The 21,549-nt window shown below is 42.1% G+C and overlaps 2 protein-coding genes across 2 annotated transcripts; both read right to left on the reverse strand.

Annotated features, from left to right (window-relative positions):
• Positions 1-38: 38 nt before the first annotated feature.
• LOC135549838 (activity-dependent neuroprotective protein 2a-like) lies at positions 39-15,564 on the reverse strand. The gene is made up of 4 exons (XM_064980172.1): positions 15,262-15,564; positions 4,575-4,696; positions 4,145-4,258; positions 39-3,850 (listed from the first exon to the last, which is right to left on the reverse strand). The coding sequence occupies exons 2-4, from the start codon at positions 4,680-4,682 to the stop codon at positions 1,178-1,180; spliced, it is 2,895 nt and encodes a 964-aa protein (XP_064836244.1). The 5' UTR covers positions 4,683-4,696; positions 15,262-15,564; the 3' UTR covers positions 39-1,177.
• A 2,312-nt stretch (positions 15,565-17,876) lies between these two features.
• On the reverse strand, positions 17,877-21,233 carry LOC135549842 (nuclear transport factor 2-like). Its single transcript, XM_064980180.1, has 5 exons — positions 21,127-21,233; positions 20,445-20,565; positions 19,165-19,236; positions 18,957-19,055; positions 17,877-18,219 (listed from the first exon to the last, which is right to left on the reverse strand). Exons 2-5 carry the CDS (start codon positions 20,541-20,543, stop codon positions 18,103-18,105), a joined length of 387 nt encoding a protein of 128 aa, XP_064836252.1. The 5' UTR covers positions 20,544-20,565; positions 21,127-21,233; the 3' UTR covers positions 17,877-18,102.
• Between the last annotated feature and the right edge of the window lie 316 nt (positions 21,234-21,549).

Genomic DNA, 21,549 nt, shown 5'->3' on the forward strand with positions numbered 1-21,549 from the left:
GACAAGCTTTCTCAGACAGACACCCATTAATGAGCAAGTTCCAGCAGTGAAATATTTATTGGAAAAAGTTTATTCTGCACAGTTCTGCCACAATGCATCAGAAGGCTCAAACCTTCAGAATCTATACACATTTTAGCTTCTGAAGGACCGAACCCATCTAAAACCCAATAGGTATATAGTACATAAAAACCTGACAATTAATTGCAAGTGACACAGGAAGAAGTTGAAAAAAGGAAGAAAAACCCACAGGGGAATTAGCATATGAAAATAATGGTAAAACCACCAGGAGAGGTTGTCTGTTTTCACCAAATAACTTACAACAAAATTAGTGGACCAACATAAAAAAGCAACAAGGGTGAAAGTGATGTAAAGTGATGCTACGGCAAAAATCAGTATTGTTTTTTAGCAAACTCTGAACAATCCACTACATAGTTCCAATAAGGGAAGAATAGCACTCGATACACATTCTGAAAAGAAAAAGATGGACAATGTCTTACAGTTATGAATATACTCAGTCTCATCTGGTCAATGGATTCATATAATCACATAATAGATTTGAGTTACTATTGAGAACAAAAGGACAATAACTATTATACAGACAGAGAAAATAAGTCTTATGATACAGAAACACAAAATTGACAAATACTGTTCATTAACATTCTGAACATGAGAGTTAAATGCTGTAGTTGTTTTAAAGTCAGTCAATGATCCCAGTTTGAATACTCACACAATACCAAATACAGGTGTCTTTATATAGCTTTAACATTTAACAGCATTTCAAAATATTATTCAAACTGAATCATGGTCGTTAGGCTGAAAACATCTTAAAAGGTGCCGCCTAGGTGGAAATGGTGGATTTAACCGTGCTGTGGTTGTATGAAACAAACCCCTGAAAACAGTGTCTAATACTAATACAGTCCTCACTTGGCTTTACATTTATTTTTTTACACGTGTATACAGAGGTTTGTTTTAACATGTAGCCTATGAGAATGTCAACATTTGATTTACAGTTCTATGAAAAGGAGAATAATAAGTCAACATCTAAAATTTAGTTGACAATTACTAGCAGGGAGACTAACATCAATATAAAAGTATACATTTCAGGGCACTGCAGTCTGTTGCAGTCATCCAGGTAAAAGTATCTATACAGACTGTACATGCACTCTGAAGTGACACCTTAGACAGCCATTGCCTGTGGTTCTAAAGGATCCATCTCTGGAAAATCCATCTGATGTGGTTCTAAAGGATCTTCTTTTGGAACAGAAATTTCTGGTTTCTCTCCTTCTGGCGAATCCATCTGTTCTGGTTCATCAGGTTCCACTTCCTGGTCAGCCATCTTTTCTGGTTCTGCAGGTTCCACCTCTGGGATGAGGAGGTCGTGCTTAAGTTTTTTCAGCTCTGTCATGTTGAAGCCCATGAAGATGGTAGGGCTGTTCTTCTGAATGGCCTTCATGCACTTTGTGCGCTTCATTCCAAACAGGGTGGACACCTCAGTCCGGGTCAGCCACAGTCTCTTGGAGAGCTCTTCAGACTCCTTCTTGGTAGGGTACGGCTTGGTGTGGAAGTATCTGGTGAGGAAGTCTTTCCGCTCCTCAGAGGGTCGTTTCTCCATCCCACTGGGGTCCAGGGCCAGCTGAATATAGGGGTCCATCTTGGGTACCTGCTCTCGTTTTTCCTTCTCTCGTTGCTTACGGAAAGCTGCCCGTGCATCCCTCTCTTTCTTGTTGGCCTCCATGGCCTCCCTGAAGGCCGCCTCCAGCCTCAGCTTGCTCTGTAGCTCAGCAGGGGACTCAGAGGGCTGGGGGACAGGGACGGAGGCCTGCGCTGCCATGGGGACTGGAGGGAGCTGGGCAGAGTATAGACCTGGCACCTGGACCATCTGCTTAAAGGCCATGACTTGTTGTTGGCGTCCGTTGGTGGGGGCGGGCTGGAGTCTGTCTGCATCTTTAGGGGTCTTGGGGGCACGGCGGCAGCGCTGTAGATGGATTACTATAGCCCTCTGCGTGGTCTTGCCTGTGTAGACACCGTTGCAGTAGATGCATTTGAATGCTGCGGTCTTGAGGATGGCGTGGACGGTGGGTGCAATGCAGTGCTTCCCACTCAGATGGGCCTGGTAGTTCTCCACTGTGACACACTTCTCTTCACAGAAGGGGCAGTCGGTCCGCATCGTTTTACTGGGGTTCCGACACACTTCCTGTTTTCCTCCAGGCTGCATCTTGAGGAAGATCAGGTCTAGGGAGTTGGTGACCAGAGCCAGTTTCAGCTCTGCGTCTCCCAGGATCTCTTTGGGGGCCATGGTGTTGATGTCAAAGTAGGGGAACAGAAGGTTACCGCTGTCGTCTGTGTACAGTCTATACTCTCGCCTCATGAAGTCACAGTTAGCCTTCTGTGTGGGGTTGTGTTGTGTGTTTGTGTGTTCAACCAGTTGTTGGATGGAGTAGAACATCCCAGGACAGTAGAGGCAGTTAAGCCCGTGCAGTAGGTGTTCAAAGAGGCCCTTTTCAGACAGCAGGATCTTACACTTCAAACACTTGACTGTCTTGTCAGGCATCTTCCTGAGGAAGGGAGCACGGGCAGCCAGGCCCTGCTGCTTAGCTGTTCTGGGCTGGGCCTTGTGGGCAGCCTGTTGATGAGCCTCATAGACATTGGAAGGGAGCAGTTCATTACAGATGGGACAGGTGATCCACTTCTTGGCTTTGGAGTTGAGAGCAGGATTACCTGCTGGTTTGATTGGTTGAGGAGCCTTGCTGATCAGCTGGATGTTACTTGTCTGGCTGGGCATGCCTACCGGCGTGGCGAAGGTGTAGGTGGGCATGCCGTTGACCTTGTTGCCAGTGGGGAAGAGGTGGCTGAGAAGGGACTGGGAGGTCAGCATGGTGCCCTGGGGGTTGCTCTGGAGCATTGTACCCTGGGGGGTCCCCTGGTTCAATGGGAGACGCTGAGTCACCATGAGGGCCTGGGACATCCCTGGAATGCTGATCTGCACCCTCGGGGGCAGGAAGACCTGCTGGGGCTGCTGCTGCTGACCTTGGACCCCTATGGTGAAAGGCACCTGGTTGTGAGGAGCACCAGGTAGTGAGGCGCCAGAGGGCAGTCTGACCATGGTCTGGCCGATGGGCATGGTGGCTGAGATGGCCCCCTGTGGCAGAGCACTCTGCAGCTTGACAGTAGCACCAGGCTGGACAAGGCCCTTTGCCTCAGCACCAGCCAGCTGAACCAGGGCCTGAGGGGGGAGGAAGCTCTGGTTGGGCCCTGCCAGCTGCTCAGGACTGGACACCTGTGGCATCTGTTTTTTAGGGGCCAGTGTTTGGTAATTTGTGGGCTTGGCGTACAGAGTGTTCTCCAAGATCCAGGTCCTGATCTGAGCGCAGGCCCACTGGTGAGTGGGAGAGGCCAGGATGTGGTGCAGCATGTGCTCCGTGCTTTCAATAGCCATCTTACACACCTTACAGAACTGCCTGGAGGCTGTATGGGGGAACTTAGTGTCTGGTATCCGTCCTGAGAAGTGGTGCCACAGTTTCTCCAGGTGGTTCAGCAGGACGTGCTTCTTCATTGAGAACAGGTTTGAGTCCACATATCGGCACTTACGACACTTAAACCTGTCTCCTTTCTTGGTAGTTGAATGCAGAGATGCTGCATCTTGGTCCACATTTGGAGCGCCATGAAAGAGGAGAAGGTGCTTCTTGAGGAGTCGGGGGTGGGCGACGAAGGAGCAGATCTGGCAGGGAGCCAGGACACACAGTTTCCTCTCATACTCATGGCTCCGCTGTAGATGACTCTTGTAGGAGTACCAGTTCCGGGTGGAGTACTTACAGAGGGAGCAGCACAACAGCCGCGTGCGGTACGGCCACTGGGGGAAGGAGACACATCGATAACAAGCGTAATTAGCAAAATAAGACCATTTTAAATTGATCTGTCACTTCACTAAGGAATGCATGTTATATATTTTGTACAGTGTCCCTACATAGCCATTTCAGATGCTGATTAAGTGTGAACTGAATTAACTGATGCATATTCATCAGTGGCTATGCATTTCCACAGAGCCCAGAAATATTGGCACATTTAAGCAATCACTTGATTTCAAACACTGTTGGTTTGTTGACATCCCTATCAGACTAGCACGTCTTTCCAGGTGCCATTTTACCTTTTTCTTCCTCTTGCCTGGGAAGGGCTCACTGAGGTCCACCCACTCAGTCTCCTGGAATGCCTCATCAGAATCAGACTCTTCATCAGAGTTCTTCTCCTTCTTTTGCAGCTCCTGGAAGTTGGTGACAGACAAAAACATACAGTTAAGGACAACAAACTGCTAAGTATCATGGGAAGAAAACACTGATCAATGATCTCTGAACATTCACTATCCTGTGTACCAAATGGCACCTTATTCCCTTTACAGTGCACTACCTTTGACCATCGGGAATAGGGTGCCTTTTGGTACAGAGTTATGGGAAAAGTACTATCCATGCCAATAAACAACGGGTAATATGGCAATAATTAGGCCTCATCTAGCCCCCAAACAAAAGTTCCTACAATGCTCTGATAGTTTTAAACATAAAAATTGCACAACAAAAACATACTTCCAGAAGGTTTTTGCAATCCTCCAGTCCAAAATCACTCAAAATGTGTTTCACTCTTCTCCTTGTTTTTCGGATGTTCTCCAAGTTTCCAACCGGGACCTGATACATTGTTCCTCAGCTTCCTGAAAGAGAGAGCCATGTTAGGCCAGGTAATATTATACACATCCAAACTAGGGATGGGATTTGACTGAGTACTTGCATGATTATTTTTCCAAGTACTCAAAAAAATTAAAAACAAAGAAATAGGCCTATGTGCACATATGTCTATGCCAAGAGTAACGATGACCAATTTATCATATCCATTACATATAACAAATCCTAATTTGACCTAATAAATATCGTGCCTTCAGAAAGTATTGAGACCCCTTGACCTTTTCCACATTTTGTTACGTTATTCTGAAATGGACTAAATATAAAGCATTCCTAAGCAATCTACACACTTGACATAATAATGACAAAGCGAAAACTGGTCGGACATTTTGGATTTTTGTTTGGGGGGGGGGGGGGGGTACAACTGTCAGCTGAACAACTGAATGAGTCTTCCTCATTTAACACAGCCCCTCTGAATCGGAGGTGTGGAGGGCTGCTATAATCAACATCCCATGTCTTTGGCGCCCAGGGAACAGTGGGTTATAACTAGCTCAGGGGCCGAACGACAGGTTTTTACCTAGTCAGCTCGGTGATTCAATCCAGCAACCTTTCGGTTACTGACCCAACGCTCTAACCACTAGGCGACCTGCCACTCCTAATTTATACAAGTATTCATACCCTTTGCTACGAGACTTGAAATTGAGCTCAGGTGCATCCTGTTTCCATTGATCATCTTTAAGATGTTTCTACAACTTGATTGGAGTCCACCTGGGGTAAATTCAATTCATTGGACATGATTTGGAAAGGCACACACCTGTCAATATAAGGTCCCACAGTTGACGGTGCAAGTCAGGCAAAAACCAGGCCAAGAGGATGAAGGAATTGTCTGTTGAGCTCTGAGACAGGTCTGTGTTGAGGCACAGATCTGGGGAAGGGTACCAAAAAAATGTATGCAGCATTGAAGGTTACCAAGAACACAGTTGGCCTCCATTATTCTTAAATGGAAGAAGTTTGGAACCACCAAGACTCTTCCTAGAGATGGCCGCCCAGCCAAGCAGAGCAATTGGGGGAGATGGGCCTTGTCAGGGAGGTGACCAAGAACCCGATGATCATTCTGGCAGAGCACAAGAGTTCCTCTGTGCAGATGGGAGAACCTCCCAGAAGGACGACCATCTCTGCAGCACTCCACCAATCAGGCCTTTATGGTAGAGTGGCCAGACGGAAGCCACTCCTCAGTAAACGGCACATGAAAGCCCGCTTGGAGTTTGCGAAAAGCCACTTAAAGGACTCTGACCATGAAAAACAAGATTCTCTGGTCTGACGAAACCAAGATTGAACTCTTTGGCCTGAATGCCAAGCGTCACATCTGGTGGAAACCTGGCACCATCCCTATGATGAAGCATGGTGGTGGAAGAATCATGTAGTGGGGATGTTCTTCAGCGGCAGGGACTGGGAGACTCGTCAGGATCGAGGCAAATATGAACAGAGCAAAGTACAGAGAGATCCTTGATAAACATTCAACAAAGTACTGAGTAAAACATTTAAAAAAGTATGCCAGCACTGTCAACTGTGGGACCTTACATAACCAGGTGTGTGCTTTTCCAAATAAGGTCCAATCAATGGAAATATTCACTCCAATCAAGTTGTAGAAACATCTGAAGAATGATCAATGAAAACAGGATGCACCTGAGCTCAAGTCTCATAGAAAACTGTCTGAATACATATGTATTCAAATCTGTTTTTGCTTTGTCATTATGGGGTAGTGTGTATATGTATTTTTTTGAAAAAGGCTGCAATGTAACAAAATGTGGAGAAAGGGGTCTAAATTTGAGGTCGACCGATTAAATTGGAATGGGCGATTAATTAGGGCCGATTTCAAGTTTTCATAACAATCGGAAATCGGTATTTTTGGGCGCATATTTTTTTATACCTTTATTTAACTAGGCAAGTCAGTTAAGAACACATTCTTATTTTCAATGACGGCCTAGGAACGCTGGGTTAACTGCCTTGTTCAGGGGCAGAACGACAGATCTTTACCTTGTCGGCTCGGGGGGGGATCTAATCTTGCAACCTTACAGTTAACTAGTCCAACGCTCTAAACACCTGCCTCTCATTGCACTCCACGAGGAGCCTGCCTGTTACACGAATGCAGTAGAAGCCAAGGTAAGTTGCTAGCTAGCATTAAACTTATCTTATAAAAATCAATCAATCATAACCACTAGTTATAACTACACATGGTTAATGATATTACTAGTTTATCTAGCGTGTCCTGCTTGCATATAATCGATGCAACGCTGGGGGATGATTTAACAAAAGCGCATTTGCGAAAAAAAGCACAATCGTTGGACGACTGTAACTAACCACAAACACCAATGCCTTTCTTAAAATCAATACACAGAAGTATATATTTTTAAACCTGCATATTTAGCTAAAAGAAATTCAGGTTAGCAGGCAATATTAACCAGGTGAAATTGTGTCACTTCTCTTAAGTTCATTGCACGCAGTCAGGGAATATGCAACAGTTTGGGCCGCCTGGCTCTTTGCGAACTAATATGACAGAATTTTATGTAATTATGACATAACTTTGAAGGTTATGCAATGTAACAAGAATATTTAGACTTAGGGATGCCACCCGTTCGGTATTTTAGCTAACGGTTCTGTATTTCACTGAAATAATAAAACGTTTAGATTTCGAAATGATAGTTTCCGGATTCGACCATATTAATGACCAAAGGCTTGTATTTCTGTGTTATGTTATAATTAAGTCTATGATTTGATAGAGCAGTCTGAGCGATGGTAGGCAGCAGCAGGCTCGTAAGCATTCATTCAAACAGCACTTTCGTGCGTTTTGCCAGCAGCTCTTCGCAAGCACAGCGCCGTTTATTACTTCAAGCCTATCAGCTTAATGGCTGGTGTAACCAATGTGAAATGGCTAGCTAGTTAGCTGAGTGTGCGCTAATAGCGTTTCAAACGTCACTCGCTCTGAGACTTGGAGTAGTTGTTCCCCTTGCCCTGCAAGAGCCGCGGCTTTTGTGGAGCAATGGGTAACGCTGCTTCGAGTGTGGCTGTTGTCGATGTGTTCCTGGTTCGAGCCCAGGTAGGGGCGAGGAGAGGGACAGAAGCTATACTGTTACACTGGCAATACTATAGTGCCTAAAAGAAAATCCAATAGTCAAAGTTATGAAATACAAATGGCAGAGACAAATAGTCCTATAAAAACTATATTAACTACAACCTAAAACCTCTTATCTTGGAATATTGAAGTCTCATGTTAAAAAGGAACCACCAACTTTCATATGTTCTCATGTTCTGAGCAAGGAACTTAAACGTTAGCTTTTTAACATGGCACATATTGCACTTTTACTTCTCCAGCATTTTTTAAACCAAATTGAACATGTTTCATTATTTATTATTTGAGGCTGAAATTTTTGATGTATTATATTGAGTTAAAAAAAAGTGTTCATTCAGTATTGTTGTAATTGTCATTATTACAAATAAAATAAAAATGTCCGATTAATCGGTATCTGCCTTTTTGGTCCTCCAATCGGTATTGGCGTTAAAATCATAATCGGTCAACCTCTAGTCTAAATACTTCCCAAATGCACTGTCGACTAAACCCTTCCATTGTTCTGCAACTAGCTACCCCTAACAAGCAACGTTTGAAATGTGTTCTACCCTCATGGCTTTGAGTCTCTAGTGACTCTTGTCAAGGAGTGAAATGTAAACTTAAAATATACAAGAGTTTGCACAAGATACTTGTGTGTATATAAAGTGTATGTGGATACCCCTTCAAATTGGTGGATTCGTCCATTTCAGCCACACCCGTGTATAAAATCAAGCAGCCATGCAATCTCCATAGACAAACACTGGCAGTAGAATGGCTTTACTGAAGAGCTCAGTGACTTTCAACGTGGCACCGTCATAGGATGCCATCTTTCCAACAAGTCAGTTCGTCAAATGTCTGCCATGCTAGAGCTGCCCTTGGTCATCTGTAAGTGCTGTTATTGTGAAGTGGAAACATCTAGGAGATACAACGGCTCAGCCGCAAAGTGGTAGGCCACACAAGCTCACAGAACGGTTGCAACACTCATTACAGAGTTCCAAACTGCCTCCGTAAGCAACGTCAGCACAATAACGGTTTGTCAGGAGCTTCATGTAATGGGTTTCCATGGCCAAGCAGCTGCACAGATGCCTAATCTCACCATGTGCAATGCCAAGTGTCGCCTGGAGCAGTGTAAAGCTCACCGTCATTGACCTCTGGAGTAATGAATCATGCTTCACCATCTGGCAGTCCGACGGACGAATCTGGGCTTGGTGGATGCCAGGAGAACGCTACCTGCCCCAATGCAGAGTGCCAACTGTAAGGTTTGGTAGATGATAAATAATGGTGCGGGGCTGTTTTTCATGGTTTGGGATAGGCCCCTTAGTTCCAATTTTAACGCTATGACATTCTAGGCGATCCTGTGCTTCCAACTTTGTGGAAGGCCCTTTCCTGTTTCAGCATGACAATGTCCCCATGCACAAAGCGAGGTCCATACAGAACTGGTTTGTCGAGATCAGTGTGGAAGAACTTGACTGGCCTGCACAAGAGCCCTGACCTCAACCCCATTGAACACCTTTGGGATTAATTAGAACGCTGACTGTGAGCCAGGCCAAATCGCCCAACATCAGTGCCTGACCTCAGTAATGCTCGTAGCTGCATGGAAGCAAGTCCCACAGCAATGTTCCAACATCTAGCGGAAAGCCTTTCCCAGAAGACTGGAGGCTGTTATAGCAGCAAGTGGGGGTACCAATTTCATATTAATGCCCATGATTTTGGAATGAGATGTTCGATGAGCAGGTGTCCACATACATTTGGTCATGTAGTGTATATTCAGTCTAATTTTTGTGCCATTTAAGATACATTTATTGAAACTGTAATAAACTGGTTATATTATATGGTGGAATACAATCTCTAGAAATAAAGGCAGTAACTGCACTTGCTTGTAGAAGCCTATAGTTGTGCAATGGTATAGCCTTGCTTTGTTAATTTAGCCGACATGACGGTCTTATTTCCCGAGCCCTTAAGGGCATTCAAGACACCCATTTCCTAGTAAAAACACATGTCATATAATAAAATAAAACAGAATATTTTTCCAAATGAAAAACAATAGTCACTGCGAAGTGAAGCGCATTTTGCATATGGAACTGTAATTTAGAGTGATTGTTTCAAACGTGACACTATTTGGCAATTTTTCAGGATTACAAAATAATTACTGCCACAACATCTGTTTGGTGAGGCCTAGGATTTATTCGGATGAAAATACGCTCTGTCTTTATCAAACTAATGTTTTTGTGTATTTTCAGTGTGGAACCTGTCTATGTTTAAGGGCGGGGGCACTAGCAGTCCACAAAGTAGCCTAAATGGAAAATAGACTGGAATATTATCATTCCAAAACTGCACCTCTCGGTTGGAACACATTTCCTACTTTAATCAACCAGTCCATTTTGAAATGTGACAAAATTGTCATTTTGCCAAGAATGTGGCTTGTGTATCCCTTCATTTAGATACGTTTTTATAGGCATTTATTTCTGTAGGCCTAACAGGAGTTTGTGTGCCCCGTTAGCGTGTGTAGAGGAGGTAGTCGGAACGCAATCGAGTGAGTGATACACAGAGGGAAAAGGGAATTTTAAGGAGAAGAACTGTGTGATGCTTGGTTTGGTTTCTTTTTTTGTTGTGCCCCGCAAATGCACATGTAGAAATGGAGCACTAGAGTCAAAGCATATGAACGTGGTCTTCATTTTTACGGGACAAGTTCACTTGTCCGTTCCGGCAGCCACAAAGCACATTCCACAAAATAGTTTTGAAGTATATATAGTGATCTCTGGTTAAAGATCGTGCTTTGACATCCATGAATGTAGCCTATGGATTAATGTGTTTATGGCTCATAGGCCATAAATGTAAACCAATAACCTAAGTATTTTACTTTTAGATGTGTGTATTGTTAGATATTACTTTTGGAGCTAGGAACACAAGCATTTTTCTATATCTGCAATATATATGCGTGCGACCACTAAAATGTGATTTAGTGACAAGATATAGAAATGCCATTGTCATGTTACCCTCACCCAATACTGCTACTATTGCCAAATCTAGCACCACGTCCCACACAGTAAGATAACAAGAACATTTGGGTAGTTGCCATATGGTCAAAACAAAAGTAAAAAATGTAAAGATTTAAAGCTAAACATATAGCTGTAATAAACAACTCTGTTATATGGCCACCTTTTATTTTTAAGGTTATCCAATTTAAGGAACCATTTCATGCAATAGTGCCTTGAACGTGTCCTCTGGTGTGACATTACTATACATGTTAACAAATGTTGAATGATAAAATAAGTGACTATTTCGTTACTTATGTCTTTAAAATCAGTAATCATATTCTGGCATTTCAATTAAAAAACAATTTGCATGTATAACGATGATAACCAAGTGTCTCGCTATTACATTTTGGGTAAGATTCAGTGATCTCACTAAACCTCCCAAAAAAAAATTCAAAAGCAATTCTTACTTGTGTATTGATCGAATATTACCTGCCTCATGCTTAACAATTATTTGTTAAGCATGAGGTGGGACATTACGTCACACCGATGGACAATATACAGCTGGCAGTCAAATTTGCCCGCTAAAACATTAATAGCACTTAATTAATAGCACTTTCACAAGTTTCTGACAACTGGAAAAACGCTTCTAAACATCAGTAATGGATCCTCATTAAACTATTTGAAGTGTACAGGAGCTGCCAACTCACGCATTTGACCCTCACACCAGATCTTATATCTCACGCATTGAAAAGTACTGCTGTTATTTGTAGAATTGGTCCATTGTATAGTAAGTGTGTTAACTTTCAAACCGTGCTCCAAATCGTTTTTGAAAATCAGACCATCTGCGCCTGCAGCTTATCACGAGCAGAACCTCTATCATTGACCTGTCTTGCAACAGCACTGTGAACCACGGCACATTGAAGCATATGATTTGTCTAGTTACGTAAGGCAGGGGTTCCCAAACTTTTTCCACTCTGGGTCCCCCCTCCAAGCTTCGGAACATTCCACGACACTATTTCTATGGGCACAAGAACTGTTCACACCCCAGGTTTAAAGCTTATTACCTGCAATTCTACACATTTTGTCATGTGGTGCAAAGAACATTTTGCAGTTTTAAAGTTAATTTTCTTGCAATTGTATACATTTTGCCACATCTAATGTATATTCATGTGATTTGAGTGACATATTACCCCTTGGGTTGTGCCGTGGCGGAGATCTTTGTGGGCTATACTCAGCCTTGTCTCAGGATGGTAAGTTGGTGGTTGAAGATATCCCTCTAGTGGTGTGGGGGCTGTGCTTTGGTAAAGTGGGTGGGGTTATATCCTTCCTGTTTAGCCCTGTCTGGGCGGTGTCCTCGGATGGGGCCACAGTGTCTCCTGACCCCTCCTGTCTCAGCCTCCAGTATTTATGCTGCAGTAGTTTGTGTGTCGGGGGGCTAGGGTCAGTTTGTTATATCTGGAGTACTTCTCCTGTCCTATTCGGTGTCCTGTGTGAATCTAAGTGTGCGTTCTCTAATTCTCTCCTTCTTTCTCTCGGAGGACTTGAGCCCGAGGACCATGCCCCAGGACTACCTGACATGACTCCTCCTTGCTGTCCCCAGTCCACCTGGCCGTGCTGCTGCTCCAGTTTCAACTGTTCTGCCTCATTATTATTCGACCATGCTGGTCATTTATGAACATTTGAACATCTTGGTCATGTTCTGTTATAATCTCCACCCGACACAGCCAGAAGAGGACTGGTCACCCCACATAGCTTGGTTCCTCTCTAGGTTTCTTCCTAGGTTTTTGCCTTTCTAGGGAGTTTTTCCTAGCCACCGTGCTTCTACACCTGTATTGCTTGCTGTTTGGGGTTTTAGGCTGGGTTTCTGTACAGCACATTGAGATATCAGCTGATGTACGAAGGGCTATATAAATAAATTTGATTTGATTTATTACAACATCTATGGGCAAAAAAAAACAGCTGCCATGGGCTAGTTGATCTGGACATTTCTGACAAGTTATAAATGGCTCTAAGGTATACAATGGCTAACATGACAAGAGGAACTGATGGTGCACTACCCACTTTTGAAATTGCACCTTGTGCATTCTATTATTACAACTTTCAAGAGTAAGTTTAAAACCAGACTGAGCTCCTTAAGTGTGTTTTTTAAAGTATTTATAAACCTGCCCCCCTCCCTTGGAGGCACAACACAGCTTGGGAACCACTAATTTAAGGGATCAACGGGATTGGATGCAGGTGTAAACATTTTTTTTTAGCGTCCCTCAAGATTAGAGTGGAGCTGAATAGAGAATGTACTCCACTGCGTTTATAAAACTGTTAAAAGAGCAGCACAGTAGCAGTTTTCTGTACAATTTTGCCCAAACTAGGTTGCTGTTACTCCCATCCCCATTGCAGAATGCAGCCGTTTGACATGTATTTGAATCAATTTAATCCACACTTGCATTAAATCTCCTCATTTGGCGATTGGCATGACAACGAAAAGGCCTAGTTTGGTAGGGTGACATGATTTGAAACTATGAAAATAATTTTGTCAAGATTGTGACCCCAAAAGTCTAAGTTTGATTCTGGAGCAGGGACAATGAACATTTATATATTTTTTGGGGTCACAATCACAATTATATATTTTTTTTAGGGTGTAGGGGTAGATTTATGGCATCTATTATTCAGGAGATTTTAATCGACTTTATTTAGCCTGATCAGTGGAACAATTCTCAACAATGGGCTAAAATATAGGGTAATTTGTGTGCAAGAACACGTATTCCCCAAACTTATTTTATTATTCCACTTCTTTCCAATTTTGCCAGTGTTATCACATATTTGAAATCCGATATGCCCATGTGTATTTGAAAATGAATTATGAGGCTATGTATTTTTGCAGCCATTCCATGGACAGTTTTGCATAAACCATACAAATAAGCATTGGATATTAAACACTCCAAGCCTAAACATTTTATTTATTTATTTATTTAGTTATATATCACATGCTAGGCAGATGGTAGGGGGAATCACAACTCAAACGCATCCTATTTCATCTCGGTAAAATTATTATTTGTTTTTTAATAGGCATGTCAGTTAAGAACAAATTCTTATTTTCAACAACTTCCTAGGAACAGTGGGTTAACTGCCTGTTCAGGGGCAGAACAGATTTGTACCTTGTCAGCTCAGGGATTTGAACTTGCAACCTTTCGGTTACTAGTCCAACGCTCTAACCACTAGGCTACCCTGCCGCCCCGGCGTAAGAGTAAGATTATAGCAAGGATCTTCAACTAGTAGACGCAAACCACCTGAATATTGATATTCAGTCAATTGTGGGTGATTGGGAAATTAATTGTTAGAACAAGAACATTTTCAAAACACCCAGCACTTGGGAAACATAGATCAGGGGTGGTGAACCCTCCGGTAGAGCAAGCAGGATTTTTTCAAGCCTTATTTTAAAGAGTTCACCCAAATTACAAAATGTTTGTATTTACCTTAAAAGGAGTCTATGGACAAGGAGACTGCAATCTATGATTTGGTGACCCACTGTTATCAAACACTAAAGTGTTAGTATTTCCTGCACAGAGCCTTGGTGTAGTGGTAACACTACCTTGCATGTGTCACATACTTTCCATCCTTTATACTGTTTTTCCACCATCTTATTTATTTACTGTCTGAATAAAGTGTCAATCCACCTAAATAAGGTTTCACAAAAATAGGCATACTTTGAGATTTGGAGGGGTGAAATGTCGACAAATTGAGTTAATTTCATGTTCAAAGTATCCTTAATAAACCGGACCTGTGGTTTTTATTGTTTTATTTTCCACCCTGGTCATAAACCCAAGCCATGTCAAAATACGTAGAATGGCAGGAAATTAACTTTCGGGACATTTTACTGTGTTAATGTCTAGGGGTTGTGCCAGGGAAAAATGAAATTCACATAGCAAATCTCACTCTAAACTTTCTTAAAAAGTTGCCAGCCCGGAGTGTACTCGTTCAAAATACAGGCACTCGAAAGAGTCCTGTATTGTTCTTTTTCGTCACGAGCTAGCTAACGTTAGCTGGCTAGCTAAGTAGATCCCCGACACAGGAGTTGACCATTTGCGTGCCTTCCTTGGATGTGGCAGCCGTTTCACAGATTCCCTCTACGGAAACAAATCCTGAATCCCCCCCCCCCTCACCCGTGGTCACAATGCCCCATGGTAGGCACAGAAATTACAATCGAAGTTGAAAGGGCAGTCATTCGAATGGGACGCCTATGCCACGAAGGTTCACAAAAAGCGCCCGGTGGACCCGAGAGCAAAAATATAGCTAAAATCATCTAATGCATTGGCGGGAATAAAAAAATATAAGCTAAAATGCTAGCTAGCTAGCTGTGTTGAACTCAATGATCAATCATTGGTTGAACTGCATACAAACATGTCTGGTTGGCTGATTTATGAAAGTGGATCTGCGCAAATGTCGACAATGGCTACAATAGGTGTAGATTTGTGATGAACTGTTGAAGATGTTGACTGACCGGGCTACATACAATTACCTTTGCTTTTGCTTCTCCGGTTATAAAAGGATGGCTGTCGCGTCTTTTTTTTTTTTTTTTTTTTTTACCGTGTATGGATAGTTTCACCAATCCGCCAGCGCTTGTCTCGGTGTCACGGAAGTGTGCAATCAATCCACCTGGACGATACTCTGCCACCTACCTCCCCGGACAAGATGCAACCGCCAAAGTTAATTCAGGAAATAATGATTCACATTAAAGTGAAATAATTGATGTATTGTGCTGTTTCACCCTCCTCCTGAAGTAAAAAATGGCGCTTGTGTTCAGGACATGACGTTTGGGTCCTAATTAGCATATATGGAGGATGACCAATGAGATTGAAGTTAGCTGTGGACTAAATTGGGGAAATTTCCAAACATAATTGAAGTTTCGTAGTGATTTCCTTCCATTTCAATCTTAATTGATGAGTTAATTGGGCGAATAAACATTATATAAGAGCACAAAAGAGGTGTGGGTGTGGCTGCAGACAGAATAAAGGCTCTGGAAAAAGCTAGCTAGTCACATGGTACAATTCAAAACAACCAATAGGCTGTCAGGAAATTGAGGCAAAGGGGAGGGCCAAAAAGATTTTATGGTGACCTCATATCATGCCACTTTTCATCAGCCAATGGTAGACTACCCTTCCAGTCCATTATTTGATGAAAAAAAAACATAAGAATTTAAGTACATGCTACCTTTTATTACAATACATTAGTGTGTTAGAAATGCCTAAAATTAAATTGCAATGGAATTTGAAAGGTACAAATCAAGAATAACAATATTTCCTATTATTGTTATATTTTATGTTACGCAAAAACAAATACATCTACTAATTGTGGCCAAAGGTGTAGCCACAGCGAAATTTGGCTCGCCAGCTAAAGCTATTCAATCAACTCCATTCTGTAAAACTATAAACTATTTTCAGGAACGAGACATGAACACAGATTTACACATTGTTAATTGGGTTATCATATATGGTTGTCAATGTATTGATTGGTGCCCTAACGCCATGGTCTACTAGTGGCTGGCTAGTGACCATCTCTTGAAAGACCATTGCCGATACATTTCTTATTAAAGCTGAACTTTCCTCAACTTTCACTCCTATAGGCAGGTTTGCATTGTCAAAAGTTGCATCGTGACAGTAGCATGTCCGAATACCCATACTAGCGTACTACATACTTAAATTGCATACTCATTTTGGCGTTTGATCTATTTACAATTCACTCATCTTTAATGAATAACATTTGACAACAGCTGATAATCAGATAAATTGTCACACTGTACCAAAATATGAATGGTGATTGTCAATGCAATCGCGCATTAGATAACACATTCGGAGTACTATTTTCACATGCTATAAAACTTTTTTTCACATACTATTTAGTACGCTAGTATGAGTATTCGGACACAGCCATTGTCTCTTCAAATCACCACCTTCAGGTGAAAATAAATCATTTCTAACGAATTGTCGCCAAACTGTGATCGCCCCCTGGAGGCCAACAGTAATAATGCAGAGCTATCCTAAAACTGTTACAGACTTGTTATCCTCTCAAATAAAAACTGTCAGTATTCTTTAGTCATTATTATATTCCCCATGATGGAAATATATTTTCAAGAGCAACACACAGAACAATGGCCTTGGGCGTGAAATTACTCGATATGCACCTTATGTGAACGAGGTGCCAGTGAAGATAGCGAGAATACGGTGTACATTGTTTCAGAAGAGAAACTAAGTACTGTAGCAGAATGCGATCACAAAGCTTTGCACATCTTTCTGTGACAGGATTTGGGGTTTGGGTTGCATTTTCTATCTGGGTTTTTAGACTTGATCTCAAGCTAGAGGGCCTGCTGTCATTTGCTTGTCTGCATATGACACCCTATTCACTGTTATAGGGCACTAGCCCTAGTCAAAAGTCATGCACTATATAGAGGTATATAGGCTGCCATTTTGTGTTGCAGGACAACAGACACACAGCCTGGTAAATATAAGAGTTTACATGATGACATACCTTACTATACTAGTGTATAAGGGTCAAGGGCTCTTCATAATACAAAAAGTAAACTGAAAACAGCAAGGATGAAGCAGGCTGGCCTTCATTTGAACATGTGCCTCCTGGATCAGCATTAAACCGCTATGAGAAAGCAGCCATTTTTGAGTCTACCTGGCTGGATACTTCCCTATGGGACAATCTCAATTGCACAAGCATCACGTCCGCTTTCCTCATCTTCACATTAGAGGTCAGAAGGACCTCTGGCTTTCTTATCCAATGGGTTTTGAGGAGACGAGGAGTTTGCAGTTGAGCAAGTCCCTAGTTTAGCCTGCGTCTGAAATGGCATTCTTTTATAGGGAATAGGGTGCCATTTTGGATGCATTAGCTCTGGTCAAATGTACACTATACACAAAATATACAGGGAATAAGGTGCCATTTCAGATATGCAATTTATTGTTCACAGAATGGTAGCATTATGCCAAAAGCATCACTAAGAGGATCATCCATTCCCTTTAGAAACATCAACATTATGGTCCTAATAACAAGGCCTGTATGGATGAAATGTTGGCCAATATTGGGAACTAATAAGGATAGTTTGAATAACAACAAGGCAAATTGTACCAAACATACTTGGGAATGAATTTATTCTGATGTGTTCCTGTGCATCATTCACCACCGCTGTAACAGTTTGCAGTGAACTGTCCAGAACAGTCTTAAAATTGGTTAACATGAGTTTATTGAAGACAAAAGAATCTGACAAGCATTCTCTAACAAAACACATACATGTAAAGTTGAAATGTAATATAAAAAGCTAACTCTCTCTGTGGAATGTACGTGATCCTTCCATTTCCTCCTACGCTCCAAAGTTATGCAGTGCCAATCTGAACATGTCGTTGGTGCAGATCCATTTGTTGTCCACATTCTTCAGCAGGAAAGTTTGTTGAAATCCCATCACCTGGTCCGTGTCAGCCTTTTAAAGAAAAGAGAACAGATGATCATCATCCTCTATAAATAGTTCACTCAACTACATTACATACAGTAGAAATTAGCCATAATAGGCCCCACCGATTTGATTACTTTCAAGTTTATTATAGTTAAAAGGGATATTTCGGGAGTATAGCAATGAGGCCTTTATTTCCCCAGAGTCAGATTAACTTGTGGATACCACTTATCTTTCTGCTAGCAGACACCAGACTTCCAGTCATTTTACTAACGCTAGTTAGCAACTTCATAGTGCACGCAGACAAAAGTGGTATCCACAAATTCATCTGACTCTATAGAAGTAAATAGCCTCATTGCCAAAATCCTAAAGTAACCCTTTAAACTCAAGCGTCTTCAGGTGCTATTGAAATTAAAACAGGAGCAGCTCCTTCCATGAAAAGCTCCCGCAATTCAACGTGCATCGTTTCAGCCCCAGCGTGCAGATAGTAATACCCAGTGGAACAGGTGTCACTGTGCTAGCTTAGCAGCTTCATTACTTCCCTCAACTTGCCAACGACTTCGTTTGAACTACGGTCCTCTGCCTCGCAAAAACAGTTAACACACGTGACCGCCAACTCTAAAACGTATAACCCAGTTGTGTCACGGAAAAGGATGCAAAAAAACCCCCCACTGGAGCCATCACAAGCTGTGGGTGAAATTCTGGTATGAACTCTGTTACGCCAGCAAGTCACTGGACGTGCGTCCACTACTTTTGAAACAACCTACCTTGAGCTGTCCCATCACCATGCTCATCACACAGCTGTCTGGTGTGGGCTGGTGGTCCTGTGCGGTGATGCTGTGCTGGATCGACTGGAACGGTAAACTCTGCAGTAAGGGAGACAATAAGGTCTATATGTCTGTACCATGTGAAATAATTCAGTTATGCATTATAATTACTTTGATGAAGTGAAGCTTAAATGAAGATGTCACTTACAGTGATCTTCTCCATAATGGCTTTGTGCCCCTGGAAACCAACTCCTTCCCATGTTAAACATGAAGCATCAGTCTGGAAACACGCACGGTCATTTATTAAGACAGTGAGCTCTCACTGAACTCATCAGTTACACACTGAACAATATGAGCAGCTGTGTATCCATTAGTTTTGCAACAGAAACCATTTAGCATTTACTCTAGGAACCGAACCAACCTAAATTTGTCCAATAGAAACTCTTGTTTTCGTTGCAAAACATTTTCTGTTTGGAAGAAATGGTTACTATTGGAAAACGTTTACAACGGAATCTGACTAATGAATACACCCCAGGCTTCCACCTCAAAAGTATTTTCTTGAGTCCTTGTGTCCTCTTCATCCATGCCACTTTATCAAAGTCGTTTGAAGGATAGACCTTGATCATCTCTCAGTTCCATTACATTACACAAGAGTCATTGGACGAAGTAGTCTTCTATACGGAGGAATTTTGTTAAGAGTCCAGACGCTTAATCTGAACATTAACTGTACTGCAAGTGATGCGTTTTTTGCTAGCATAAGTACCTTCTATTTTCAAAAAATTAAAATGTACACCTTGATAGGGTTATCTCCATGTTACTGTGCTTGTTTACAGGAAATAGACTGATGACAAGAGGTGACTACCTGTGCTACCTAGCATGCCACAAACACCTGTGTGTAAGTGTAGCAGAACTGTAGTTTGGCCAGATGGAAGCACCCATAGCTGTATGGATCTGCGAAAGGATGCTCTCTTGATTAATAATAAAAATAAAAACATTTTATTTTACTAGGCAAGTCAGTTAAGAACAAATTCTTATTTTCAATGACGACCTAGGAACAGTGGGTTAACTGCCAGTTCAGGGGCAGAACAACAGATTTGTACCTTGTCAGCTCGGGGATTCGAACTTGCAACCTTTCGGTTACTAGTCCAACACTCTAACCACTAGGCTACCCTGCCGCACCGATTAAAGATAAGGGCCCTATGTTCATATGTTTCCAAAAATGTATCGCAGGCGATGATTGACATTTCTAGAAGTTAAAACAGCGTCGGATAGTAGTTCACATGAGCCAGTCGTGGGCGAAGCTAATGGCTGAAAACTGTAGGGAGAAAGCAGAATGCCTTCTAGAGTTTAAGAGCTATTTGGAGAAGAGCCCAAGGGGAGGAGCCAAGGAATAGAGACTTGAGATTCACCCAAAGGTTACCAGATGACAAAGTTGGTCCATGAAAAACCATTGAACATCTCTAAATGTGTTGAAATTAAAATACTCACATAGAGGTCAGCAAGTTTGGTTCTATCAGAATCAAACTGTTGGTAATAATGTTGCACAAAGCCTGCACCTATCTGCTCCCACACCGGTTTGCTTGCCATGGTTCAAAGTGCAGGTTGGAATCTGGAGAGGAAAACGCGCCATGAATATGAGGTAGCCAGCAGCACATCCTTTATTTATTTTTTTTATCCCTGATATACCTGGTGATGAGCACACCCCACGTGTTTCAGAATCACTCTGAATTATTGGAATTAGAATCAATCAATGGAAGTTAGGCACTTATCAAGAGAACATCAGCAAGAGAATGGCTTCCTATATCTCGAAAATATATAGGAAAAGCGCATTGGACCAGTAACCAAAAGGTTGCTGGTTCAAATCCCCGAACCGACTAGGTGAATAATCTGTCGATGTGCCCCTTGAGCAAGGCACTTAACCCTAATGGCACATATACGTATCTCTGGATAAGGGCGTCTGCTATATTACTAAAATGGAAACGCTAGCTACTTAGCTAGCAAGTTAACGTAGCTAAATAGCTAGCTCGCTAAACTCGTTTAAAGTCAGTACATCATTCCACTCAGAAAATGACAGATAAACTTTCACTTTGCTTTGCAATGAATAATTTCCCTTTATAATGTAAACGCGATTATTCCTTAATGGTTGTTTAAAACTTAATATGAAACTTACCTTAATATGCAACTAGCTAGCAATCCAGTGTGGATGCACGCCTTTCCCGCTTCATCCGGAACACAGGCTGTGTTGTCATATACTGGACTAAACGACCAATAGTGGTGCGCCTCGGTTCGATTGACGGGTACCTAAGAGCGTGAATGCCCCCCGAAAGGGCGTTTTACTTCAGTGCATCCAACCTTGGTAGTCAATTATTTTCAGGCCATTGATAATAAAATGTATATCAATATTCAATTAGTTGTGTTCAATATTATGTCAGTAAATGTGGACACTTGTGAGTTAATGGACATGACAATGTATACTTTTGAAAAACAATAATTTGAAGTTATTTTTCTAAGATTTTTGGAGCCAAGAAAGGTAAAGTGACAAAATTGTGCTTTATGTTACAGCTAGCCATGTATTACTATTACCTCTTATATA

This window comes from Oncorhynchus masou, chromosome 12, assembly GCF_036934945.1.
Source record: "Oncorhynchus masou masou isolate Uvic2021 chromosome 12, UVic_Omas_1.1, whole genome shotgun sequence".
Lineage (NCBI taxonomy): Eukaryota > Metazoa > Chordata > Actinopteri > Salmoniformes > Salmonidae > Oncorhynchus > Oncorhynchus masou.

What these genes read in the sequence shown, in the direction of transcription:
- LOC135549842 (XM_064980180.1), bottom strand. Translation starts at nt 20,543, where the DNA reads ATGGCAAGCAAACCGGTGTGGGAGCAGATAGGTGCAGGCTTTGTGCAA. An exon ending in CCAAACTTGCTGACCTCTAT is followed by an intron (nt 19,237 to 20,444) that starts GTGAGTATTTTA and finishes GCGTGTTTCCAG; the next exon opens with ACTGATGCTTCATGTTTAAC. An exon ending in TGGTGATGGGACAGCTCAAG is followed by an intron (nt 18,220 to 18,956) that starts GTAGGTTGTTTC and finishes TTTCTTTAAAAG; the next exon opens with GCTGACACGGACCAGGTGAT.
- LOC135549838 (XM_064980172.1), bottom strand. Translation starts at nt 4,682, where the DNA reads ATGTATCAGGTCCCGGTTGGAAACTTGGAGAACATCCGAAAAACAAGG. An exon ending in ATTGCAAAAACCTTCTGGAA is followed by an intron (nt 4,259 to 4,574) that starts GTATGTTTTTGT and finishes ACCAACTTCCAG; the next exon opens with GAGCTGCAAAAGAAGGAGAA. An exon ending in CAGGCAAGAGGAAGAAAAAG is followed by an intron (nt 3,851 to 4,144) that starts GTAAAATGGCAC and finishes TCCTTCCCCCAG; the next exon opens with TGGCCGTACCGCACGCGGCT.